We start from the raw sequence: 27,845 nt of genomic DNA, 5'->3' as shown, positions 1-27,845 counted from the left end.
GGCCTGTAAGAATCACAGAAGGCTGCGCCTGCGCGGGAGAGTCACGTGGTTGCTGGGCCGGGGAAATGGCGGCTCCAGGAGAGAGCGGGGCTTCGGCTGGCGGAGGGAGCACTGAGGAAGCCTTTATGACCTTCTACAGTGAGGTGAACACCGAGTGAGGAGTGGTGGCACCGGGGCGACCCCACTCGGTCCTACTTTCCCAGCGGGCAAAGGCAGTGGTCTTCCTGGCCTGGACCGTTGGGCGGTTCCTCCTGTCTGGCCTTCGGGCAGGCAGGGGGGCTGGGGGTGTGTGTGCGCATCTCTGCCTTGTAGCTGCTGGGGGAATCCCTTGGGCATCGAAAAAGGGGCCAGGGTCCGACGTCTGCGGGTAGACGACGATTGTGGCCAACGAAGTGTCTGGGCGCGTGCAGAGGGCCCCAAGTCTGCGGAGTCCGAGGCTGGCAGGGGCTGGCAGAGTCCGGCCTTCTTGGGAGCGACTTAACTTTGCTAGGCCTCATTTTTATTCTGAACGGAAGCACTGTCTACCCTTAGTCCTCTGTAATGAGTTGTATTACTGGTTATTTCTGCCATTCGTGGGCGCCAGGCACTATGCATCATGCCAGGGAGGCATTATCTTTGTTTTACAGATGACAAACCTGAGGTTTAGGGAAGCGAAATAATTTGTTCTGGGTCTTACAGCAGATATCAGCTTGGTATCATGTTAGGATTGGGGGTCAGTTTGGTGTGAGTCTCACTTATTGTCGCATTTCCAGCACGTACGTCATAGTAATTGCTTGGTAAATATTTGTTGAATAAATGAATGAATAAATGAAAAGCATGCCATTTGGAGTCAGAGGACCTTGGATTGGATTTTTGCAAGGCAGTTGGACTGTGTTTTAATTCTTTCAAAACATTGATTTTGCAGATCTTAGGTTTTTACCTCTGTAAAGCCAGAGTTAATATTAAAACAAGAGTTTTTATGAACGTTAAAGGAGTTAAGATATAAGAAAAGGTGTCATAACATATAAAGCAGAAAGAAGCATCTTTCTAAGAGTTAACGCTGAATGGCATGGATTTGAGGAATGGAGTTGCTCCTGTCTAGGCTGTGAGCTGCTCAGAGTTCAGCACCATGTCACATTCATCTTTTATCTTTGGTATTTGTAACAGTGCTTGTTACATAGTAGATTCTCCACAGTATTAAATTTGAAAGCGGAATTAGCATATCCTTTATAGTCTGCTCTTTTGAAATGCCTAATTCACGTGAAAATGTTGACATGCTGGTACCAAAGTTTATTGACCTCTAATGACTACTCATCAGTTACACTGGAAATTGTTTCACTTACTATCTCTTAGTTAGAAATAAAAATAAACTAAAAACAATTCTGGCTTCTCTGAATTGAACGAGGGAAAGTACATAAAGGAGGACCCTTCAGTCATCATTCAACCAGTGTTTCTTGAGCACCTGACACGTACAAATGTACTGTTTAGGTGCTGGAGGTATGGTAGTGAACAATAGAAAAATCCTGTCTTAGAGCTTGCATCCTATAGAGAAAGATAAGCAATAAACAAACACGTAAAATATAGTGTCAGGTAGTGATACGTGCTACGAGGAAACATAAGTCTAGGAAAGAAGATGGGGTGAGGAGTGACATGCTATTTTCAAGAAAGTGAAGAGGAAAGATACTGAGAAGGAATGGCTTTTTATGCTACCGAAATTATTTCCAAACTCCTTTTGGCCATAGGAATAAAGATGGTATATAACATATAAACATAACACGATTCATTTCAACTAGCATTCCAATTCTGACAGTGGTACCAAGGATGTTTTTCTGGCACGACCCAGTGCCTGTTCTCCTTGGTGGTGTTTTGGGTCCGGGATTTTTCTAACTCTATTCGCGTGATAGGTAGGCAGAATTACTTGTCCCTCCCATATACTTTTTTTTTTTTTTTTTAAATTTTTTTTTTTCAACGTTTATTTATTTTTGGGACAGAGAGAGACAGAGCACGAACGGGGGAGGGGCAGAGAGAGAGGGAGACACAGAATCGGAAACAGGCTCCAGGCTCCGAGCCATCAGCCCAGAGCCTGACGCAGGGCTCGAACTCATGGACTGTGAGATCGTGACCTGGCTGAAGTTGGACGCTTAACCGACTGCGCCACCCAGGCGCCCCTCCCATATACTTTTTTAATGCTGTTTTTAGTGTATAGTATATTTCAGTGTAATTGTATTTTTCTTAAAGAAAAAACTGTAAATTAAGTATGAACAACACTAGTACATCTTCTGTCATAAAGTGGAAGCTCTTTGAAGGTGGTGGCTGTGACTTATTTATGTTTATTTGTGATTCTTATCTTGGAGCCAGACTGTTGGAATTAAAATTCTAGTTTACAGGTTGGGTAGCCAGGAACAGATCAGTTAACCTCTCTAAGTCTCAGTTTTCCTATCTGTAAAATGGGAATAATAGTAGTATCTACTGTATAGGATGGTTGAGAGGAATAAATATATGTAAAGGTTTTACATTGTTAGAATTCAGTGAATGATACCTGTTGTAATTATTCTTCAAATGTTCACATGTAGACAGATTTTGCTCAACATGTCAGTAGCTTGTTAAAATGACAATTCAGAGTTTATTATTGAACTTTAGTAATGAAGTTTTTATCTCCCTTCATTTTAGGTCAAACAAATAGAGAAGAGAGATTCAGTTCTAACATCCAAAAATCAGATTGAAAGATTGACCCGTCCTGGTTCCTCCTACTTCAATTTGAACCCGTTTGAGGTGAGCTGTTTGATGTTGCTATGGTCTTGTGATGGGAGCTTTTCATAGCTGCAGGCAGACTTACATCAGAACATACACCTTTGTCTTATAGTTGGAACTGAGATTGGCTGGTTTTATTGTGAGCAAAGCATGAGAAGGCAGCATGTTAGGAAAAATGAGGTGGTCTGTGACCTGTCAAATATTCTCCATCTTTTACCAACCCTAATATACAGGGCTTTATTTTCAGATGTGAAGGGCTAGCTACTCTTGATAAACTTAGGATCTTTGATTTAGTTTGCTTGTTACAACTTTTCTTTTGTACTGCAGTAAAAAATATCGAAAACCCTGGGTGCCTGGGTGGCTCACTTGGTTAAGCATCTGACTCACTTGGTTTTGGCTCAGGTTATGATCTCATGGTTCCTGAGTTTGAGCCCCATGTTGGCCTGCTTGGTATTCTCTGTCTCCCTGTCTCTGCCCTTCCCATGCTCTGTCTCTCTCTCTCTTCCAAAAATAAGTGAACTTAAAAAAATATATCAAATATCCAACAACCAAAAAATGACCACAGGGTTATAGACAAGCAAATATACTTTCTGGGTCTCCTTTGTTTTATAATTTTAAACTTTTCCTAAATATGAAAGTAAATCATATTTCTTACAAAGATTTGAAATATAATAAAAGCAAGAATAATCAAGTATAATCCCACCTAAGAGAAATAGCTCTGTCTTAATTGTTTATACTTGAACTGTTTTAAAAGTTCTGTTTTTTTTTTTTTTTAATTTTTTTTTTTTTCCAACGTTTATTTATTTTTGGGACAGAGAGAGACAGAGCATGAACGGGGGAGGGGCAGAGAGAGAGGGAGACACAGAATCGGAAACAGGCTCCAGGCTCTGAGCCATCAGCCCAGAGCCCGACGCGGGGCTCGAACTCACGGACCACGAGATCGTGACCTGGCTGAAGTCGGACGCTCAACCGACTGCGCCACCCAGGCACCCCTAAAAGTTCTGTTTTGAAACAAGGAGGATAATGTACTTCATGCTATTTTATTTTTAAAAATTTTTTAATGTTTATTTTTGAGAGAGAGAGAGTGTGTGCAAGTGGTGGGGAGGGGCAGAGAGAAAGGGAGACACAGAATCCAAAGCAGGCCCAAGGCTCTGAGCTGTCAGCACAAAGCCTGACACGGGGCTCGAACTCATGAACTGGAGATCATGACCTGAGCCAAAGTCGGATGCTTAACCGACTGAGCCACCCACGCACCCCTACTTCATGCTATTTTAAATGCTGTACTGTGCAACAATGTGGACAGAACTGGATTATATTATGCTAAGTGAAATAAGTCTATCAGAGAAAGACAAATGCCATATGATTTCCCTCATATGTGGAATTTAAGAAACAAAACAGTTGAACAATGGGAAGCAAAAAAAGATAAAAACAGAGGGGCAGGCAGGCCATAAGAGACCCAAATATGGAAAACAAACTGAGGATTGCTGGAGGGATGGGGAGGATGGGCTAAATGGGTGATGGGCGTTAAGGAGGGCACTTGGGATGAGTACTGGGTATTATGTGTAAGTGATGAATCACTAAATTGTACTCCTGAAATCATTATTACACTATATGTTAACTAAATTAGATTGAAATAAATAAATAAAATAAATGCTACATTGTTATACAAAATATGTGTATACATTTTTTTTTAAATTTTAATGTTTGTTTATTTCTTGAGAGAGACAGAGCATCAACAGGGGTAGGGCAGAGAGAGAGGGAGACATAGAATCCGAAGGAGGCTCTAGGCTCTGAGCTGTCAGTACAGAGCCCGACGTGGGGCTCGAACCCATGGATCATGAGATCACAACCTGAGCCGGAGTCAGACACTTAACTGACTGAGCCACTCAGGTGCCCCTGTGTATACATTTTTTAAAAAGAAACTTCTACTGTTTTTTTAAAGTTTATTTATTTTTGAGGGTGGAACGGGCAGAGAGAAGGGGTCAGGATCTGAAGTGGGCTCTGTGCTGACAGCAGACAGCCCAATTCAGGGCTCGAAGTCACTAACTGAGATCGTGACCTGAGCCGAAGTCGGATGCTTAACTGACTGAGCCACACAGGCACCCTGGTGTACACATTTTTAAAAGTCTCCACAGTTTTTATTTAAAGAATTCCTTTACTGGGATGTTTGGGTGGCTCAGTTAGTTGAGCATCTAACTCTTGATTTCAGCTCAGTTCGTAATCTCAGGATAGTGGGTCAAGCCCCGCGTCGGGCCCCATACTGAGTGTGGAGCCTGCTTAGGATTCTGTCTCTCTCCCCCTGGTGCCCCTTTCCCCTACTCATATTCTCTGTCTCTGAAAATTAAAAAAATTTATTTAATAATTCCTTTATTTTTCTTTATTATAGGATATTTAAACTAGTTTCTAGTTATTCACAATTATAAATAACTTTGACATGACTATTGTTACATCTTATAAAAATAACACTTATTGAGCACCTGTAAACTTTTTTTGTTCCTACTTTTTTTTTTATTGTGGTAAAATATACATAACATCTAATTAACCATTTAACAGTTTTTAGGTGTACATTTCAGGGGCAGTAGGTACATTCAGTGTTGTGCACCCATCATCATTGTCATCTCTAGAACTTTTTCATCATTCTAAACAGAAACTCCAAACCCATTAAACAATAACTCCCCATTCTTCCTACTCCCAGTCTCTGGTGATTTCTATTCTATTTTCTATCTATCAATTTGCCTATTCTAAGTGCCTCATATAGGTGGAATTGTATAGTATTTGTACTTTTGTGTCTGACATTTCATTTAGCATAATGCTTTCAAGGTTTGTCCATTGCTTCTGTTTTTTTGAAGAGTAACAAAAACATTTTTTTAAGTTTATTGATTTGAGAGAGAGGGTGTGCGTGTGTGCAGAGTGTGTGGGGAGGGGCAGAGAGAGAGGGGGAGAGAGAGAATCCCAAGCAAGTTCCTCACTGTCAGTGCAGAACCTGACTTGGGGCTTAATCTCATGAATGGTGAGCTCATGACGTGGACTGAAATCAAGAGTCAGATGCTTAACTGACTGAGCCACCTAGGTGCTCCTGAAGAGTAATTTTTAAAGAATTGTTTCATTTTATTTATCTTTTTTTCTAATGTTTATTTTTGAGATGGGGGGCGGAGAGAGGAAGGGAGGGGCAGAGAGAGAAGCAGAGGATCCAAAGTGGGCTTCGTACTGACAACAGAGACCCTGATGTAGGACTCAAACTCAGGAACCACGAGATCATGAGCTGAGCCAGATGAAGTTGGATGCTTAAGGACTAAGCCACCCAGGCACCCCAAGAACTGTTTCATTTTAAAACAATTTCAGATTTGTAGAAAGGTTACAAGTACATTATGAAGACTTTCTTGGACTGTTTGATACCAAGTTGTTAGTATGATGTTCCTTTGCTCTGGAATACTTCAGTGTGTTTTTCCTACTAATGACACTTTCCTACTGAAGCACAATATAACCATCAAAATCAAGAAAGAAACATTGGTACACTGTTACCATGTAGTTCTCAGACCCCATTCAAATTTGCCAGTTGTCTCAATAATGTCCTCTACAGCAAAAGGATCCAGTCAAGAATCAACTGTTATATTTAGTTGTTGTGTCTGTTTAGTCTTTAGTCTGGAACAGTTTCTCAGCCTTTCCTTGACTTTGACGACCTTACCATTTCTGAAGATTACGGGCCAGTTATTTATTAAAAAAAATTTTTTTTAAATGTTTATTCTTTTTTGAAAGACAGAGACAGAGCACAAGCAGGGGTTGGGCGGAGAAAGAGGGGGACACAGAATCTGAAGCAGGCTCCAGGCTCTGAGCTGTTGGGGCTTGAACCCACGATCTGTGAGATCATGACCTGACCCGAATTTGGACGCTCAATTGACTGAGCCACCCAGGCGCACCCAGGCCAGTTATATTGTAGCATCTCTCTCAATTTGAGGTTGTTTGATATTTCTTCAGTTGGATTCAGTTTATGCAATGTTGGAATGCAGGAATATCACAGAAGTGATACTGTATTCTTCTCTTGGCAACTTATAAAGTACATGATGTTTCCAATATCCCAGGTTTATCCCATTTCTAATGATGTTAACTTGATCACTTCGAGAGGTGCCTGCTGTGTTCATAAGTTACTTTTTTTCCCTTTTGTAATTAGTAAGTATTTTATGGGGAGGCACTTTGAGACAGTGTAAATATTCTCTTATCAAAGTTTCAGTTTATTCATTTATTAGTATAGACTTAGGGTTTCCTATTTTATCCAGTGTGTTGTATTTTGATATTATTTTACTTTGTTGCTCAAGTTGTCCCAAATTGGGCCAGTAGGTTATCTTTCAAGCAAGGTCCTATCTTTCGATATGTTTTCATCATTCTTTGATTACTAGACACTCTTGTACTTTTCCTGACCCAGCCTAAAGTCATTTCAGTGAGGAGCTCCGATTCCTTTTAGTGAAGAATGGTATTTAGAGATAAAGATTTGGGTGCTAGGTGTACTCATTGCTGTTGAAAATGTCACTACTCCAGACCCTATTGGTAGATAGGGCTAAGAAGTGAGTGTATGTGTATGCATGCATATGTGTGTTTGCGTGTGTACATACATGTATTTACATCCAATTTCAATCCAACACTACAGGGTTTATTCTAGTTTTTTTTTTTTTTCCTTTACATGTTTGTAGTTCCCTTCTCTCATAGTGAGAAATCAGGCTCCCACTATTTTAAATATGTGTATATTTACTTAATTGATCGTCCTGTTTACATCTGATCTCCCAGCTGCCATTCCTCACCGTACCTGAGCTTAAAACTCCCATGCCAGGTTACCCTTCCAGGTGGGTGTATTCCTCACCCACCTCTGGCTCCCTGGGACCTCTCTTCATCCCTTTTGGACTCCAGCATCCTCCCCATCAAACAGGCACGTTTCTACCCTGCTCTGGCTTTGACCCTTACGTCAGGCTACCATCCTCCTCATCTTACTTGGGCTCTAATTCCATTCCATCCATCCCCCCATCCCCCTCCCCCCACCCTTGCAAGGAGGCTCTCTTCACCCTGATCAGGCTCCAACTTCTGTGCTTGTCATACTTCCATCCAAGTGCTGTCTACATTCTGCTTGGGTTCTGACACCTCTTGTTGGACTGCCTTCCTATGTTGGATGCCCTCCTACATGGGCACCCACCTCACCAAGTACAAGTTTCCCATGCTAGGCCATCCCTTTGTGGAGATATTTTTGTTTGGGCTCCTATACTCTGTGCCAAGCCACTTTCCTTGTAGACACTTTTCTTACCTTGCCCACTCTCAAATACCCCAGTTACATTCTATTTCCTTTTTTTAAAAGAAATTTTTAAAATGTTTATTTATTTTTGAGAGAGAGGGTATGCATGTTTGCAGGGTAGGGGCACAGAAAGAGGGAGACAGAGGATCCAAAGCAGGTTCTGTACTGACAGCAGAAAGCCTGACGTGGGGCTTGAACTCACATACTGTGAGATCATGACCTGAGCCGGAGTCAGATGCTTAACCAACTGAACCACCCAGGCGCCCCTCAACTCTGCTTTCATGTGGATGCTTTCCTTAGCCCTCTTGGGCTCTGATACCCTGCACTTGGCTACCCTCCCATGTTCACAGTCTTACCCTGCTTAGGTTTTAACACCCTATGCCTGGCTGCCTGCCCACTGAGATGCCCTTCTCAACCCACTTTGTACCTCCATGTCAGGGTACCTTTCTATGTGGATGCTCTTCTCACCCCATTTGTGTTCCACCATGGTGTGACTGGCCACTGTTTCCTGTGTGGTCACCACCATCTTCATCTCAGATGGGCTCTGACCCTGCACTGGGCTATCTTGATGTCCTACCCAGGATAGGTGTCTACTTTGCCTGGCTCCACTTAATGTGTTTGGATTGTATTGCTCAGAAAGGGAAGGGTAAGACAGAAAACTTAAAGAGTACTTTTGAAGGGCATCTGGTTGGGTCAGTTGGAAGAGCATGTGACCCTTGGTCTTGGGGTCATGAGTTAAGGGACTTGAACTCATGACCCTAAGATCAAAAGTCGCATGCTCTTCCGATTGAGCCAGCCAGGAGCCCCTGATTGTTTTTCCCCAAGAGTATTCTTGATACAATTTGGGGGAGGGAATGGAGAAGATAATTTTTTTGAGAAGGATAAAGAATTTGATGATATGTTCTTTGTATTTAACCATACTTTTTTTTTTTCTTTTTTTTTTTTTAATGTTTACTTATCTTTGAGAGAGGGAGACACAGAATCTGAAGCAGGCTCTAGGCTCTAAGCTATCAGCACAGAACCAGACATGGGGCTCGAACCCATGAGCCTGGAGATCATGATCTGACAGCTGAAGTCAGATGCTCAACTGACTAACCCACCCAGGCGCCCCTCTATTTAACCATACTTTTAAATTGTGCAGAGTACCATGAAAAGGGGACATGTGATCATATAACTTACCCATTTATTTGTTAGGGTAATTGTGTTTCCTGTGGTTATCTGATTGAAAAGAAATGACAGATTGTTGGGACTACTATGAAGGCTAGAATTTTAACACCCTACTAGATAATGTGGTTCTGGAAGTCACTGCCCTGTAGTTCCTGTCCTGACTATATAAAGTATGTTTGAGGGGCTCTGGTGGCTCAGTTGGGTAAGCGTCTGACTTTAGCTCAGGTCATGATCTTGTGGTTCATGGGTTCGAGCCCTGTGTTGGGGCGTGGAACCTGCTTGAGATTTTCTCTCTCTCTCTCTCTCTCTCTCTCTCTCTCTCTCTCTCTCTCAAAATAAACTAAAAAAAAAAATGTTGGAGTATATGCACACATTATGCATATGTATATATGTGTATATACGTATATACACACTCACAATTGACCGTTAAATAATGCAGGGATTAGTCAGTCATACAAACCCTCATGCAGTTAAAAATCTGTGTATGACTTTGACTCACCCCCAAATTTAACTACTAATAAACTACTATTGACTACTATTGCCTTACTGAGACCAAACCATCAATTAACACGTTTTGTATATGTAGTACATACTGTATTTTTACAGTAAAGTAAGCTAGAAAATATTAAAAAGTCATAAGAGAAAATACATTTATAGTAGTATACTATATTTATTGAAAAAAAATTCATATGTAAGTTGACCCGTGCAGTTCAAACCTGTGTTCAAGAGTTGACAGTGTGTGTGAATGTATGTGTGAATATATTTACACAAAGATACGGTGAGGTTGACACTTGGGAAGATGAGAGATTGTGTTTACATGGGCAGGACTCGATGACCATCCATTAGAACTTTTGTCTTTTCTATTTTCTACAGATGTGGTGGCCACTATATAGGGTGGGTGTTATTGTCATTGTCTCCTTATGAAGTTGCTTTTTGAACCTTGAGTCAGAATTAGGTGTTCCTGGTGATATAGGAAATGAGTGACTTTTGTTTTTCACGTAGCAGCTATTGAGACATCTAAATGAATCTGAGTTTTCTACAGAGGTAAGCAGGAGAGGGAGAGAGAGAATCCCAAGCAGACTTCGCACTCAGTGCAGAGTTGGACGCGGGGCTCGATCTAACAAACCGCCAGATTATGATTTGAGCTGAAATCAAGCGACTGAGCCACCCAGGGACCCCTGGTCTTTTTCTAGTAAGGAGAGTAATGCAGGAATAGCTGTCATCCCAGGTGTCAACTGCAATGTGAGTGGTCTGCCTAGACACCATCTCACTGAGTAGCAGGTAGAAAAGGGAGGAGTAAGACTGGGAATCTGAGGGACCTTATTATGGGAATCTTTATCCAGGGCGCATTTTTCTTTTCTCTTCCTGGCCTCTCTCTAGCTCCCTATTTGGCCATGCGTCTAACCTTCAGCTATTATGCAAGGATCTTACGCATTCTGCAATTATTCTTCAGTTGAAGGCCCTTCTCTACTTCTTCCATAAGCGTAGAGGAACCTGTGCCCCTGCTCAGTCCTGTCCTTTTCATGTTCCTTCTTTTGATTTAACTTCAAGGCCCCAGCAAGGAGCTCTACCAACTTTATTTTTTTGTGTATCTTATTAAGTACTTTGGAAGGAAAGGTGTTTATCTTAGTAGAACTCTGGAACTTGTACATAATTATCAGCTCATAGAGTTCACATATGACTTAAGACTGGATTCCTTTTTCAAGTGAAAGATTCCAAAGGAGGCTGTTACAATTTGAGTTCAGAAACTTGTATCAGTGTCAGGCATTTTTGTTCATGTGTGATGGTTAGTGAACTCTTTGAGGTCTAAGACTGGATTTTTCATTGCAGTATCCCCAAAGCCTGAGACACAGTAGGAGTTCAGAAAAACCTTCCAAGAATCTGAACAGATCTGTGTGCTTCCTAAGAGCCATGTTGGTAATATGGCATTTGTCACGTTTGTAAGAATTGTTTCTTGTCTGTTCCTCCCCTGATGGACCTTCAATTCCGTGAAAATAGTAGTGAGCACAGTAGGAATCATAGGTGCTCCATAAGTTTGTACTGAGTGTGAAGCTGGCTTTAAAGAGGTTTGGGCCGCAGGTATAGGCCCACTGTATTCATTGTATTTCATGGCCACATATGGTACCTCCATCTATTAAGGATAGAAAAGGAGTTGATTAGCTTTGAAGGCACTCAGTGAATTTTTGTTGCCAGTGATCAGTACACGTGATTAAGTTATTCTTGGAAAAACAAGGCTGGTGTGTGTGTATATATACATACCTTCATTTTTGCCGGATAATCTGAAAGTAAGCTGTAGACATTGTGATGCTTCATGCTTAAATAATTTACCAGGCATCTCCTCAGAATAAGAATATATAGCCATATAACCACAACACCATTATTGCACCTAGGAAAAACAACATTAATTCAATAACATATCTAATGTAGTCCACACTCAAGTGGCCCCAGTTGTCCCCCAAATCTTAATTATAGCTATTTTATTTAATTTGGGAATCAGTCAAGGTTTATGAATTACATTTGGCATTAGTTCTAGGCTATAGCTTTATTGGAGGCTTTTTTTTATATGGAGGGTGGGAGGTTTTCCATTCTTTCTCATTCATTTTGTACACCTTCTGGTGTTGGTTGGACTTTGGTTTGCTCCAATACGTTTCTTTTCCCCAGAACCAAGGTAAGGTAAAATTCTCTTCTGAATATTTGTGTATGTACAGTTACCTTCCTTTATCTATAAATCTTATATAGCTGCATACTTTTCTTGAGTGACTTTTTCCCAATTCCTTTCTCCCTTGGGAAGGTAGAGGGGACACAATGAATCTTGAAAATGTGTTGCTTTAAAGTTCTTCTGTTCCTTCACCCTTATTGTATGCCTAGCATTGGAGAGTGGGCGTGTTCTTGTCATAACCTTCCAAAGTCTGCCGAATGCAGTGGTCATTCAGCTCCGTTGCCTACCACTAACTTTATTACTATAGGTGGGCTGTTGGAATGTTTTGAAAGCTTGCAATAAATCTTGACGTTACTTGTTGCCAGGTTTTTTTTTAAAAACACTGCAAGCATCTGACTAAGCTTGGTAGGTTACTTTGCGTTTTTAAATTCTGGTATATGTTTTTCTTTTCAAGGTTTATTTTCATTTTTTTTCTCTTTGCTGTCCATCTCCCCACCACCCCCCTACCTGCCCCGTCCTTAGTTCTGCTAACGTTGAGCACACTTTTTTCTAACCTACATCATTTCTTACCAGTGTTTCTCAGACTTTAATATGATTCAGATTACTTGGGGATCTTGTTAAGTTTTGATTCTGATTCTGTTGCACTTAAGTGAGGCTATCTCTTCTGGATTTCTAACAAACTCCTGTCACCCTCTGGCCTTGAATATCAAGTAAATAAATAGTAATGCTGTGTTGAGTCCATGGACTACACTGTGAAATCTTCCCCCCAAAGCACTTATTATATGGTAATTAAAAAATACGTTTTCCCTGCTTATTTATCTTTGCATTTCTGGTACATAGCAGTGTGTTCAGCAGGTAGTAGCTACTCTATAAATGTCTGAGTGAATATATATATTTGTGGCGATGGGCTCAGCATCCATGGTGAAGACTGTCAACACCAGCTTACCTAGGCGTGGAGAATGATTAAATTTATTCTTTAAAAAACAAATTGCTCTAAAAATACAGCTGATCCTTCCATTTGGCTGTACCTCAGTTCTACTGAGTTGGAACCAGACTTTTCTATAGTAGGCCCATCGCTCACGGGTCTTCGCTCACAGGTCTTCACAGGCAATTCTGATGTTCACTCTGGGCTGAGAACCATTGGCCCATGTGAATTACAGATAAAAAGGGGAGCCCCGTGGGCCTTTCTGGATTGAAAATCAGGGATCCAGCCTCATATTTTCCTTATTGCGTATTTGTACTTTCTCCACATTTGCAAAGAAAAGTAGGTGTGTGTAAGGGGGTGCTTTTTTTAATGAATGAAGGAGAAATGCAACATGGTCCAGAAACCTGTCTCTGGATATAAGATAAACTGTCCTTCTGATGGAGTAAAACATAAATGTATTTTGTATTGAGAAATACATATTGAGAAACATAAAATGGTATAACTGTTATTCTGTTACTGGTTTTCTCATTTATGTTTCTTTTTTTCCTTTTTAAAAATATTTTATTTTATTTTTTTTAAAGTAATCTCTACACCCAACCTGAGGTTTGAATTTACAACTCCAAGATCAAGAGTTGCACACTCTCCCGACTGAGTCAGCCAGGTGCCCCTCATTTTCCTTCCTTCCTTCCTTCCTTCCTTCCTTCCTTCCTTCCTTCCTTCCTTCCTTCTTTCCTTCCTTTTTTAAAGTTTATTTATTTTGAGAGAGACAGAGACAATGCAAGTGGGGGAGGAGCCAAGAGAGAGGCTGAGAGAGAGAATCCCAAGCAGGCTTTACACTGTCAGCACAGAGCCCATTGGGGGCTCGAACTCATGAAACTGTGAGATCATGACCTGAGCCGAAACCAAGAGTCAGATGCTTAACCAACTGAGCCACCCAGGCACCCCATATTTCTTTTTTTATTTTTTAAGTAATCTTCACCCATACCCAGTGTGGGACTCAAACTTACAACCCCAAGACCAGGAGTCACGAGCTTTACCAACTAAGCCAGACAGGTGCCCCTCATTTATGTACCTTGAGCATTTTTTAGAACTGTGTGCCAGGTACTGTTCTAGAATACTGAGTACTGCTCTAGATGTTGATTTTAACATTTATAATTATTGGGCACCTGTTAAATTCATAAATTCTTCTAATCTCTTTTACAGTTTTGATTTTGATTCTTCCAGGTTCTTCAGATAGATCCTGAAGTGACAGATGAAGAAATAAAAAAGAGGTTTCGACAGGTACAGTATTATTTCCCTGTAATAGATGGAGTCTGAACCTTTTGGAAATATAGTAGCACATGATTCTCTTAGGATTTGCTGTTATGAATATTGGGCCAAAATTTAATTTTTTTTTTAAGCTTAAGATTATGTAACTGTTTTTTTTTTTTTTACATTTTATTTATTTTTGAGAGAGACAGAGACAGAGCACAAGTGGGGGAGAGTCAGAGAGAGAGGGAGACACAGAATCGGAAGCAGGCTCCAGGCTCTGAGCTGTCAGCACAGAGCCTGACGTGGGGCTCGAACTCACGAACCGCGAGATCATGACCTGAGCTGAAGTCGGATGCTTAACCGACTGAGCCACCCAGGCGCCCCAAGATTATGTAACTCTTTAAAAACAAACCTCATAGTGACATAAAATCTTAAATAATTTATTGACCGTGGCTTACCTCTTATTCACACAGCCCACCTGCAGCAGTAGTTATTGGTAAGCTATGGAGCTGAATGACCACTGCATTCAGCAGGCTTTTGAAGGTTATTACAGGAGCATACCCACTCTCAAATTTAGGCATACAGTTGGGAGTGAGGGAGAAGGAAGAATAGGATGAATTTGACCTCTGAATAGAATGAATTTTATATCCAAATAAAACCTTTCCAGGCCCTTAAGTAAGCGGGAGAAGTACAAGGTAGAATAGTGGAACTTACATGGAGTCATGCTTATTAAATTCCCTGCCTTCCTGGAGAAAACATGTTAAATGATTTGTAACAGTTTTTTTATTTTTAAGACCCCCTTCCTCAATAATTTTATCTTGTGCAAACTTAAACACTCAAGAGATACCTGGTTTCATGTAAATAGTGCTTTATTGTACAGTCTGTTGTTTAATAACCTTGAGCTACAAAGGTTTATAGTAGCCTTTTTAAAAAACCCTTCCAATTTTGATAGCTGAGTAACCCCCAGCCTTTCTTTCTAGGAGTTGAATAAACACACTCCCTGCCACCTGTCTTTGCAAATTGGATTTTCTGTATACCTAATGTCTTTTTTGTTGGTTTGTTTTTTAAAATTTCCCCAACTTTTATATATCTCTTTGTACTTCATATTGTAATAGGGTCTGACCAGTGCAGAATATAATTCTCATCTCCTGCATTCCATACTTGTTAATATCCAATATTATGCCTGCTTCCTCAGTACAGTAACTGCCCCCACATTGCTGACTCATAATCATGTTCTGATTTACTATTAAGCCAAGATGTTTTTTATCTTTGCCTACTAAGTCATTTCCCATTATATAACATTAAAACATTTTTTTGTTTATGTTTTATTTATTTTTGAGAGAGAGATAGAGCATGAGTTGGGGAGGGGCAGAGAGAGAGGGAGACACAGAATCTGAACTAGGCTTCAGGCTCTGAGCTGTCAGCAGAGAGCCTGACACAGGGCTTGAACTTGCGAACTGTGAGATCATGACCTGAGCCAAAGTCAGATGCTTAACCAACAGAGGCACCCAGGCGCTCCACCCTATCTTATAACTTTTTCTTCCTGAGTTCTACTCTGCACTTATATTCAGCTTTTATCCCCTTAAAATGTCAAGTTTCCTAATGTAATGCATTAGCAGTCTTTCCCAATTTAATAAGGAAGCATTCAAATCCACAGTCAAAACTTTTTTATGTAAGCTGTATGAAGAACTCAGTGAGAGTTCTTTAGTTATTAATATGATCTAATAGTTAAGAGTATGGGTCTTAGAGCTATATGACTTGAGTTTCAATCTCAGCTGTACCTCTTATGAGCAGTTTGAAGTTGGGCAAGTCCCTTTCAACCTTTCTGTGCCTGTTACCTCATTTATAAAATGCCCGTAATGTGTCTACCCAGTAAGATTGTTATGAGGATTTAAATGAGGTAATCGAACAATGCACTTAGAGAAGTATGTCTTTTTCTTGGCATGCAGTATGTCCTCTTTCTGTGCTATCAATGTGTGTTAGACACTATGCTGTTTCTTGCATTATTCCAATGAGCTAGAGGTACCTAGTATTGTTGTATTTACAGAGGAGGAAACTGGAACAGAGATAGGTTAAGTGAATTGCTCAAGGTCTCACAGCTGGTAGGTGATTAAAGTTGGAATTAGAGCCCAGGATTCTGACTCCAGTAATGCTGGATTTAGCATTTCATTCCCACTTGCTGTCATTATCCCCAAAAAGTCCCACTGTTCCAATTAGTTGGTTTTGGTCTGTCAATGACAGTAGGTCAGTGGTTCTTAACCCTGACTGTCTGAAAGAATCACCTATGGAGATATTTGCTTTTCATTTTAACTTTTTTATGATATGTTTATTTTTGAGAGACAGAGAGAGACAGAGCGTGAGCAGGGGAAGGGCAGAGGGAGAGGGAGACACAGAATCTGAAGCAGGCTCCATGCTCTGAGCTGTCAGCACAGAGCCCAATGTGGGGCTCAAATCATGAGATGACCTGAGCTTAACTGACTGAGCCACCCAGGTGTGCCCCTGTTATAAAAATTTTTTTTTAAAAAAAAATTTTTTTTTTTCAACATTTATTTATTTTTGGGACAGAGAGAGACAGAGCATGAACGGGCGAGGGGCAGAGAGAGAGGGAGACACAGAATCGGAAACAGGCTCCAGGCTCTGAGCCATCAGCCCAGAGCCCGACGCGGGGCTCGAACTCACGGACCGCGAGATCGTGACCTGGCTGAAGTCGGACGCTTAACCGACTGCGCCACCCAGGCGCCCCTAAAAATTTTTAATTATATTTTAAAAAGAAAGAATAGAGCAGTGAGTACTCATATACTCACCATCTGTAGGCAATAGTTTGCTTCATTAACTATGTTTTTGGCCGAGTTGTGAAGTAAATTATAGATATCATGGTACTTTACCCCCAATATTTCATCATGTATCCCCCCAAGAAAAAAAAAAAAGGATATTTTCTTGCATAACTACTTGTCAGACCTAACAAAATTGACACTAATTCCTTACTGTCACCTGTTACCGAGTAGAGGTTAATCCAGTAGAGGCTTAAAAAAGTACAGATTCCAGGGGTGCTTGGGTGTCTCAGTCGGTTAAATGTCTGATTCTTGATGTGGGCTCAGGTCATAATCTTATGGTTTGTGGAATTGAGCCCCATGTTGGGCTCTGCACTGACAGTGAGGAGCCTACTTGGGATTCTCTCTCTCCCTTTCTTTCTGCCCCTCCCCTGCTCCTGTGCACACGTGTGCTCTCTATCTCTCTCAAAAAAAAGTACAGATGTCAGAGACTGGTTCAGAGGGTCTGAGAGTAGCAAGTAGACCTATATTTTAAAAAGCTTTACAGGGTTGGAGCATAGCCAGAACTAAGAACTACTACTTAATGTTTTTTTTTTTTTTTTAAAGTTTTTATTTTAGTTCTAGTTAACATACAATGTAATATTAGTTTCAGGCATACAATATAGTGATTCAGCAATTCCGTACATCAGCCAGTGCTCATCACAACAAGTACACTCCTCAGTCCCCATCACCTATTTAACCTATCCCCCGCCCCCCTCCTTAGAGAACCACAACTTTAAAAGTTCTTTTAGGAAAGAGATGATGTCTCATACGTGCTTTAGCCTTCTTAGTGCTTATCAGTATAAGGAACATAATAGGAACGGGGTACTTTTCAGTCTGTCTTCTTCATCCTCACAGCATCCTTGTAATGCTTGGCTTATATTTCTTCTCGACTTTGTGATTAAAATCCTAAATGTTTCCCAGCATTTTACGTTTTGGTGCTTGAATTCTAAGGACCAGTGTTTCTGCACATTTTATGATACTTACTAATTTGTAAAAAATGTTTCTGGCTGACAGTCTTTTTTGCTATAATACCTTAGAGCTTTTGGTTGGAAGGAAGCATGATGCAGGTGAAGAGTTACTAAATGTTCCTCGTGTTGACAAACCTAACTTTCCCCTTGTTGTAGTTATCCATATTGGTGCATCCTGACAAAAACCAAGATGATGCTGACAGAGCACAAAAGGCTTTTGAAGGTATTTGTAAATTTACCTGCTCCTGACTAAAACTTTTATCAGTGCTAGAGACTAACTGTTCCTTGTCCTGGATCAAGGAAGGAATGTTACAGTTTTGTCTTCTGGTGATGAAGAAGCTGTGGTTTTCAGTAGAACAGTTGTCATTGCAAAGCAGAATGTTGCTGTTTAAGAAATAGATCTTAACTTTGCCTTGTTAAAACTTTTATGTGCCGACAAAGACTGTTACTGCATAGGATCATTTTTTTCTTTGAACAACAACAAAAATAATTGGAAGTATTTTGTCACTGAATTAAATCTAGTTGGGGTGTATATAGTCTTGAGGGTATATTTAATTTTTTCCAAGGCTCTCAAGGAAAGTCATTGCTGTAGTTGTATGTTTTAAAATTAGCTTAACAACAATAAATAATTTAACAAAATAGGGAATGCTTTTAGATGGCACAAGTCCATTTACGCTGCCTGAGTATAGTTCAGACTTTCAGAGGGTGTTTGCAGAAACAGTTAATTTCAATGTTTTGCATTAGCTGTGGACAAAGCTTACAAGTTGCTACTGGATCAGGAACAAAAGAAGAGGGCCCTGGATGTAATTCAGGCAGGAAAAGAATACGTGGAACACACTGTAAGTATTTATAGTGCTGCTGTGTTTACAGGAAGTATTAGCAAGCCTTGGGCACCTTGCAGGAGGGTAAATGTTAACCTGGCAATACCTACTGGTGCAATTTGTGACCATTTATGTGGTCTCTGTAACTTTGCTGTGGTGCTCATGAAGAGTGTTGTGCCTTAGAGCTCAGGGTGCGGAGTGGCTAGGAGGCTGCTCCCACCTCTTTCCCTTACCAGCTGCATGCTGTGGAGAGAGGGCTTTTCTTTCCCTCTCGTCACATGTTGTCACGTTACCCACTTCTGAGAGTGGAAGAGTGGAGCAGCCATGGTGATCCTTGACCCTGGATTTTTATTCTTGTCTCAGTGAAGGGGTTGGAACATGGGCTTGAGGAAAGACTGGCAAGGGGATATGAGTAATTTTTTTTTTTTTAATAGGAGGAGGTGTATATCTGTATTAATAACAGGGTTGGGAAGGATCAACTAAAATAAATTGAGTTATAGCTGGCTTTATTTTTTTGCATTACCTAAATCTCCTGAGTGGTGGGAAGGGTTAAGATGGCTTGCTTGAGGTAAGAAAGGTTTTTGTTTTTATTTTTTACTTGCTGGGGCAAGAATTGTGAGGCCATTTGTAAGAGCTGTTTCAATTGGGAGTGAATATGGGTGTGACCTTTTCTTTGAAGAGCTTTGGAATCTGAAATAGAACTGTATAACCAGTAATAGTAATAATGAGTCCAATTTAGATGAAGAAAATGGGTAAAAAAGAGACAGATGGCCATAAGTCTATCTTGCTGGTCATGTGTTGGAAGTGGTACCTGTAGGCAAAATTTTGGTAGAAATCAGGAAAGGACCTGACAAGTTCTCCTTAAATCATTGTGGTATATTTACTTTTCCTCTTATTTTGGCCTATAAAGGAGCCATCCTCAGGCTTTCTGGCCACAAGGTGGCAGTAGGGCCATTCTGAGCTTGGAAGACACTGGCTTTTTGCTGGAGCAGTAGTAAATGGTTATTTAATAGAGAAATGACATTCTTATGTGAATGGGTATGTTTATTTTTTTTTAGCTCTCAATGGTGGCCAGAGTGATAAAACAAACACAAACAAACAAACAAACAGTTAATGTGGTCTGAAAATTACTGGTTTAAGGGGGTTTCACAGCGAGAATTATCAATAATGCAGTTTTTGAAATACCTGGAAGCAGTTACACTTAATGCCACAAATTCTGTAGCTTCTTATAAAACTTGACAAATGTAGTTTCTTTGCTATAAACACATAACTACAAACCACAAGAGATTAATGGGTAATCTGTTCAATGTATCAAAGGTTCTGTGGATCTGGCCTAGGATCGGATGAGTTGGGGACAACTTCCTTGCTGGTCCTCTTGCATCCTTCCTGGTGGATTGGATTTTAGATGAGGTTAGAGGAAGGACCCCTGATTCCTAGTTCTCCTTTAACTGCATTGCTGTTTTGGAGGGGAGGGGAAGAGGCTCATTTTTTTTTTTTTTTCCATGCAAACCTTTTATTGTATCTATATCCATTGAAAAGTGCACATGTTATATGTGTGCAGCTTAATGGATATTCTCAACTGATGAAAAAATTTTTTTTAGGTGAAAGAGCGAAAAAAGCAATTAAAGAAGGAAGGAAAACCTACAAATGTGGAGGAGGATGATCCTGAGCTGGTGAGTGAAATATGTGAAAAACCACCTTATCTCACGTGATTGAGCTCATTGGTTGGTGGGTTAAAGAGAAGGAAGCCTAAAAAATGGTACATACATGCTAGAAACATTTGGTTTTAATTTAAAGTATTTAAATGTATGTCCATTCACCTTTCTTTAAGCTTCACTTCTTTTTTTTTTTTTTTTAAACCATAGGACTATGGCTTTTTCTTTGAGTGTGTGTCTGCTGATTGGAGTTTGCAGTTGACTTCACTGTATAAAACATACATACCAAGCATTATCCGTAGTTTCTACTTTTTTTTAAAATGTTTTATTTGTTTTTGAGAGAGAGAGAGAGAGAGAGAGAGAGAGAGAGCATGCACGTGTGTGTGCACGAGCAGGGGAGGAGCAGAGAGGGAGACACAGAATCTGAAGCAGGCTCCAGGCTCTGAGCTGTCAGCAGAGAGCCCGATGTGGGGCTCACACATATAGTTTCTACTTTTAATGTTTTTTGAAGTACGTTGAAAACTTAGGTATTTGTGAAACAAACCAAGAGGAAAATCCTAGCTATATATGCTTTATTGTTTTTTGATTTTTGGGACTTTGGGTTTTTTGGACGGGATAAAGAAGAATAATAGCTTTATTGCTTTGCTGGGTAGGAGAGGCCACAGCAGGCTAAGGCCTTCAAAACTGCAAGCCCACCCAGAGGATTCGTTTTTCAGTCTTTTCCAGATGTCTCTCCTGTACCTAATTCAACAGCAATATTTTTAGGGACTTATTTTTATTGAATCTTTCTAAAGCATTTCACTGAGTTTAAAAAGATACCACAAGCATTTATTTGTATAACCACATTCATCAGTTTCTGTGGTAGGGGCGCCGGGGTGGTTCAGTTGGTTAAGCATTGGACTTTCGCTCAGGTCATGATCTTGTGATCCGTGAGTTCAAGCTCCGCATTGGGCTCTGTGCTGAAAGCTCAGAGTCTGGAGCCTGCTTCAGATTCTGTATCTCCCTCTCTCTTGGCCCATCCCCCACTCACCTCTGTCTCTCTCTCTCTTAAAATAATAAAAAAACATTAAAAAAATTTTCTGTGATATTTATATCTCATAAGTATGGTAGTAATTGCAAATGTCATAAACCACTTTGGGAGCAACTTCAGGTAATAATTTGCAGAGAAACAGCATTGCTTCATCAATTGAGTTCATTAGTGGAGATTAGTTGAGCGAGAGATTCTACTTAGATATTTGTGTCTGATTGCCTTCCTAGCCTGAAAAATTCAAAGTCATCTTAATCTTGCTTCAATTTAGGTCAGTAAGTAAGTCACCATGTACTTATCTTGTTTTTAAAGATTTATAGGGGCTTCTGGATGGCTCAGTAGGTTAAGCATCTGACTCTTGATTTTGGCTCAGGTCATGATCTCACGGTTCGTGAGTTTGAGTCCCACATTGGGCTCTGTACTGACAGTGTAGAGCCTGCTTGGGATTCTCTCACTCTCTCTCTGCCCCTACCTCATTCTCTCTCTCTCTCAAAATAAATAAATAAGCTTAAAAAAAAAAAAGATTTGTACAAGAGAAGATGTCTTGCTACGGAAACTTGCTTACAATTCTTGCTTCAGTGATTTTCCTGACAGTGACTGGCCCCATCTTCTGCTTGAGAACTGTTAAGTCAGTCACCTTTTGCACTAGCCATCTGTTTTGGGTGTACTCTGTCCCTGTATTTTAGTTTTTTCTCTTCATTTCCTCAATCTTCCTTTCTCTTCCTTTCTCTACAGTTACCCTCTTTGGTCTTTTCTTTTTTTCTTTTTCTTTTTCCTTTCCTTTCCTCCTCCTTCTTTTTTTTTTTTTTTTTTAATTTATTTTTATTAAAAAAATTTTTTTTTAACGTTTATTTATTTTTGAGACAGAGAGAGACAGAGCATGAATGGGGGAGGGGCAGAGAGAGAGGGAGACACAGACTCGGAGGCAGGCTCCAGGCTCCAAGACATCAGCCCAGAGCCCGATGCGGGGCTCGAACTCACGGACCGTGAGATCGTGACCTGAGCTGAAATCGGACGCTTAACCGACTGAGCCACCCAGGTGCCCGCCCACCCTTTTTTTTTTTTTTTTTTTTTTTTTTTAGAGAGAGAGGAAACATGTGCATGCAGAGGGAGGGGGGAGAGAGAGAATCTTAAGCAGTCTCCACACCCTATGTGGAACTCAACTCGGGGCTCTCTCACAACTGTGAGGTCATGACCTGAGCCAAAATCCAGAGTCCAGTGCTTAACCAGCTGAGCCACCCAGGTGCCCCTCTTTGGTCTTTTCTGAAGACTCTCTTAAAAATACTCCTTGGTCCTTTAAGTTGTTAAGAACCCTAATTTTGGGGGCACCCGGGTAGCTCAGTTGGTTGAGCATCCAATTTCAGCTCATGTCATGATCTCATTGTTGGTGAGTTCAAGCCCCACATCGGGCTCGCTGCTGTCAGCCTGTCAGCACAAAGCCTGCTTCAGATCCTTTGTACCCCCCCTCTCTGCTCCTACCCTGCTTATGTTCTCCCTCTCAGAAAATAAATAAAACATTAAAAAAAAAAAATTAAAAGGGGTACGTAGGTGGCAAGTTGGTTAAGCGTCCAACTTCAGCTCAGTTCGTGATCTCTCATTTCGTGAGTTTGGGCTCTGTGCTGACAGCTCAGAGCCTAGAGCCTACTTTGGATTCTGTGTCTCCCTCTCTCTCTGCTCCTTCCCCGCTTGCGCTCTCTCTTGAAAATAAATAAACATTAAAAAAAATAAAGAATGCTGACATTTTCTAAAATAAATTTTATTTATTTAAAGGATTTTTTTTAAAGCAAGGGTTTTTTTTTTTTTTTTTTTAAGTTTTATTTATTTTGAGAGAGAGAGCACAAGCAGGGGGGAGAGGCAGAGAGAGAAGGGGAGAGAGAGAATCCCAAGCAGGCTCTGTTCTGCCAGGACAGAGCCCAGTGCAGGGCTCGACCTTACAAACTGCGACATCATGGCCTGAGCGGAAACCAAGAGTCGGATGCTTAACCAACTGAGCTACCCAGGCACCCTGAGGATGTTTTTTCTTTTTTTTTTAAATGTTTATTTTTGGGGGGGTGCGGGCAGAGAGAGAGGGAGAGAGAGAGAATCCCAATCAGGCTCTGTACTGTCAGCACAGGGCCCAACTTGGGGCTCTTACCTCATGAGCCATGAGATTATGACCTGAGCTGAAATGAAGAGTCAGACGCTTAACTGACTGAGCCACCCAGCTGCCCCAAGGAACCCTAATAACTTTTTTAAGTTATCTTGTTTTTTTTCCTGATTATATAAGAACACATACTAATGATAAAAAATTTGGAAAAAGCAAAAGAATATAAAATATTCAAAATCAGTAACTGTCCATCCAAGAAAGTTTGGACTTTTTAAGATACTGAAATATTCATTCTGATTGACTGACTGACTCCTTCACTCATTTGATGTTTGTCCTTATCAGGGACTGGGGTTGTCAGTGTTGCTTTTATTGAGCAGTGCCTGGCAGATAACAGTATTAGAAAGAAGTGACAGATTTTGGGATTCCTTTACCTCCCTTTTTCTCTGCACATTACTCTTTGCTCCAGTGTCTCTGATTTTAGGATATAGGTTCTATGAAATCTGCATGATGGGTTACTTTCTATTTTTCTTTGTATATTTAAAATACTTTATATTTTGAAGAAAAAACATTTTAAAGATCGAGTTCTGTTTTCTGTCTCACGTTGTGTCATTTTTTTCTGTCTGCATATTAAGTAGAATGTAAGTTTAGCTGTGTACAACTGAGACCCAAAACGATGGTGGTTTGAACAAGACCGTGATTTGTTTTCTGTCGTGTATAATATAGTCTTTGGGAAGATGGCTCCTGGTATGGCAGCCCTGGACCATGTGTTATCCAAGGACTCATTCTCCTCTCTGTGGCTCTGCCAACAAGGATGTTGCCCCCATCCTCACGGTCCTGGGTGTGTCATCACCTCACCCAAGTACCAAATAGAATAGAGGAAGGTGGCAGGGAGGGACAAGCGTACTCCCTGTAAGAACATTCCGGGAAATTGCTGCATCGTTTCTCCTTACGTTCTGTTGGCTGGAGGCTAAGCTCCATGGCCACACCTAGCTTCAAGGAAGCCTAGGAAAGATGGGCTTTTACAGTGGGTGACCAGATACCTAAAGATAAGGGGCTTTACGTGGAAGGAGAACAGATAATGGGGTGGTGGAGGACACACAGCTAATAGCGTCAGTGGCCCTGCCATAGTTAGTAGACTCCTGAGACTGGTCTGCTTGATAGCAGCTAATAGTACCTGGCTGGGTGCCTAGCACAGAGTAATGATGAAATATTTGTGAAAAGAAAGAAAGTTCTTTTTTCAGAGTTCTTTGGAGGAAAGGGCCCTCCAACATGGTTATGATAAACAAGCCGAATTTTTTTCTTTTTTGTGCTTTTTCGCAGAGCGAGTTTCCTGTGCATCATCTGCATGGTGAAAGTGGAAAATTTTCATGGGTGGTTATGTTATTTATCTCTCAGGAGAGAGCATCATTAAGTAGTTCTCTCTGAAATCTTTCTTCCTTGCTGGTTCACATCTGCTTTTATCTTGACGCCATCTAAAAGTGCTTGATTCAAGTTGCTGGTAAAATGCTTTTATTTTCTTTTTTTCTTGATTTTCTTGTAGTTCAAACAAGCAGTATATAAACAGACCATGAAACTCTTTGCTGAGCTGGAAATTAAAAGGAAAGAGAGAGAAGCCAAAGAGATGCACGAAAGGTATACATCAGAATATTCGTTTAATCCACCTAAATACCTAGATTAACCAAAATTGGTCTTTGGGGATTTTCCTCATGAAGAGTTTATTGAATCAAGGAATGATGTAGTGTATCGTTTAAGAGACTGTCTAAAATGGTTATCTGAAACAGCCAAACTTTTGAATCTTTAGGGTAAGAAATTCTCTCTGACTTTTGGGAAATTGAATAGACCTATCCTCAGGGAGTTGTTAATCAAGAGTGCTATATGTTTTCTTCCTGATTTCTTGGGGTTAAATAGGCAGAGGCCAGAACCGTTTGTGTGACTAGTGGCTGCAGCTTTGGTGAGTATGTAGTATTTATTGAACAGTGTAATCACTTACAAAATACTTATTGTCCCAAAGTATGATTTCCCTGGCTTTTCAGAAATCTTGAGGTGAATTTATGTATTTTGTAGTGTTTATTAGTGTTTAGCAGTAACTCCATTTTGGTAGTTGAGGCTGTGTGAAATGTTCTTGTTTTGGGATTGGGTTTTGTCCAGAGATCCTCTTGTAAGAACCTCTGCTATTATAATGGTCGTTCTACTGAAGGAGGGTCACCTGGGTTCTTGAGATAGCTTTGTCACGGACTGAGCCTGGAACTTTTGGACTGAGCCCATAACTTACGATTATTGTTGGCTGGGCCTTGGTAACCATATATGTCCGTCTGTGTAACAGGGATGTTTGTATCTTGCCCTGTAGCTCTTGCCCATGTTCTAATCTGCAATTAGGTTTACTTGATATGCTTGGAATTGATTTGCTTGATATACTTGTTTCTGTGGGGAGATGACTTTTATAGTCAATAGAGTCTCTGGGTATCATATCAATACTCTGGTCTGGTTTTCTTCCTAGGAAGCGACAAAGGGAAGAAGAGATTGAAGCTCAAGAAAAAGCCAAACGAGAAAGGGAGTGGCAGAAAAACTTTGAGGTAAGTTTCCAAGGTGGCCAGGGATTCTCATTCCAGAGTAAGAAAACTTCCCCGTGTGGAAACTTGGTTCCTGGGGCATTGCCAGAACTGACTGGGGCAGACAGTCAGGGAAAGGGAGTTCGTGGGGAAGAGCAGGAGCTTTGGAGAATGAGGCCTAGCTCAGCTGCCTGTATGCTCTGTAGCCTGGGCGGGAGCAAGGAGGATCCCTGAACGGTTAGAGATTATGGAAGGCACTGCTGCCAAGTGGGCTCAACAAAAATGCTTTGCACGTTTAGTTTAGGGGTAATCATGGAGTAGCCCCGTTCTTAGAGGTCTGCTAGCAAAAACTGAGGTTCTTGCGACCCTGATGTCCTGGCTTTTAAACTCGATTCCTCTTTAACACCCTAGTTGCATTCTTCAGGTGCTCAGCCGATTTCCTCAATTGAGCAACGTCTGATGTCTTTTCTTCTGTAACATTTAGCTCTTAGGCTAGGGATTGGCTAACCAGAGTTGGTGACTTTGTTTCTGTCTCCCTGCATATATGCAGAGAGAGGAAATGAATAGGGCTCTTGATACGCAGGAGAGAGACCCTGGAGGCCCTCCCGGCATCACTGGCTAGGCCTTGTGCTGGCTTTGAGCCTCCATCCAAGTTTTGCGGGGCAGAAGGAAGGTACAGTGGAAAGAGCAGCTCTGCTGCTGGCTGTCCATACGGCTTTGAGAAAGCGATCTAACCCCTGAGCCTTGGTGTGTTCAGAGGTGAAATGGTGGTGGCACTTGACATACTATGGGCAGCTTTTTGTGAGGGTTAGAAATAGCACATGCTAAGTATCTAGCCCTGCGATCTCCAGCAAATGTTGTGATGAGTGTTACACATTTTGCCCTCCTCTTCCTGCCTATAGCTGATCGTGCCTTCTGGGGGTGGGATGCCACTTTCCGTGGGCTCATGGAAGCGTGAAGAAAGGCTCTGCTCTGTTCTATTTTTGGATCATTCCAGAGGGCTGAGCAGGGCTGGGCTGCAGGGATGGCAGAGCAGGTTCAGGCCCTTTTCGTCAGCTAGTTTCCTCGCCCCAAACCTCTTTTGCGCTTAGGAAAGTCGAGATGGTCGTGTGGACAGCTGGCGGAACTTCCAAGCAAATACAAAGGGGAAGAAAGAGAAGAAAAATCGGACCTTCCTGAGACCACCGAAAGTAAAAATGGAGCAGCGTGAGTGACCACCTAGGGTCACGGCCACAGAACCTTCCCCCGACTGTCTCCCCTCCTGCTTCGAAGGACTCATTCTCTCTTCCCATTTCCACCCCAACATAGAGTAGTAGTTGCTTTTTAGTCCATTTTGTTTTCAATACAATTTAATATCGATCAGAGTAATTCTTTTGTACATTGAAATGAGGGGCTCAGTTTAAAATGAAACCTTTCCCCACCCCCACCCCTAGACCAACCAGGATTGGAAGGGGCCACCATGGGTGCCGCCTTCTCTTCCCACAGCCCGTAACTTAATGTTTTGTACTTCACTGAATTGTGATGGTTAGAAACCTCGTGTATAGTTTGTGGAAATCATCCAATTAAACATATTGCTTACAATGGTGTTGCCGTGACTTCAGAGACAAGCCTGGGCCACCTTAGGAATCCCCTCTGCTTCAGTTGCTTGCTTCTGGGCGTGGCGTCCTTCGAAGCCCCAGATCAGACAGGGAAGGCGGTGGGCACACAGAACAGTCACTCGATGCCCTGACCTCCCGACAGTGTGTGGCATGTGCTCTCCCTTCTGACTGATCTTTCCGTGTGGCATGAGGCTCCGAGCCACCCAAACCTGTTCACTTTCCAAAGAGCTAGCCGTCTTCCACCCACCACCATTCTGTCCTAGCCTGTCTGCATTCGTTAGTGGTAATATTCTGTATATGTAATAAATTTTTATACCCTAA

At 41.2% G+C, this 27,845-nt stretch overlaps 1 protein-coding gene across 1 annotated transcript; it reads left to right on the top strand.

The window, feature by feature from the left end:
* Positions 1-27,845, top strand: DNAJC8 (DnaJ heat shock protein family (Hsp40) member C8). The gene is made up of 9 exons (XM_006934475.4): positions 1-143; positions 2,650-2,751; positions 13,981-14,037; positions 17,945-18,011; positions 18,533-18,627; positions 20,211-20,282; positions 24,918-25,009; positions 25,875-25,950; positions 27,018-27,845. The coding sequence occupies exons 1-9, from the start codon at positions 66-68 to the stop codon at positions 27,138-27,140; spliced, it is 762 nt and encodes a 253-aa protein (XP_006934537.1). The 5' UTR covers positions 1-65; the 3' UTR covers positions 27,141-27,845.

Source organism: Felis catus, chromosome C1 (genome assembly GCF_018350175.1).
Source record: "Felis catus isolate Fca126 chromosome C1, F.catus_Fca126_mat1.0, whole genome shotgun sequence".
Classification (NCBI taxonomy): domain Eukaryota; kingdom Metazoa; phylum Chordata; class Mammalia; order Carnivora; family Felidae; genus Felis; species Felis catus.
This window is presented reverse-complemented; position numbering and strand designations above follow the sequence as displayed.

Bases quoted from the DNA above. Each gene is read 5' to 3' on its own strand.
- DNAJC8 (XM_006934475.4), top strand. From the start codon at position 66: ATGGCGGCTCCAGGAGAGAGCGGGGCTTCGGCTGGCGGAGGGAGCACT. The intron at 18,012-18,532 runs GTATTTGTAAAT...GTTTTGCATTAG, and splicing joins AGCACAAAAGGCTTTTGAAG to CTGTGGACAAAGCTTACAAG. The intron at 20,283-24,917 runs GTGAGTGAAATA...ATTTTCTTGTAG, and splicing joins AGGAGGATGATCCTGAGCTG to TTCAAACAAGCAGTATATAA.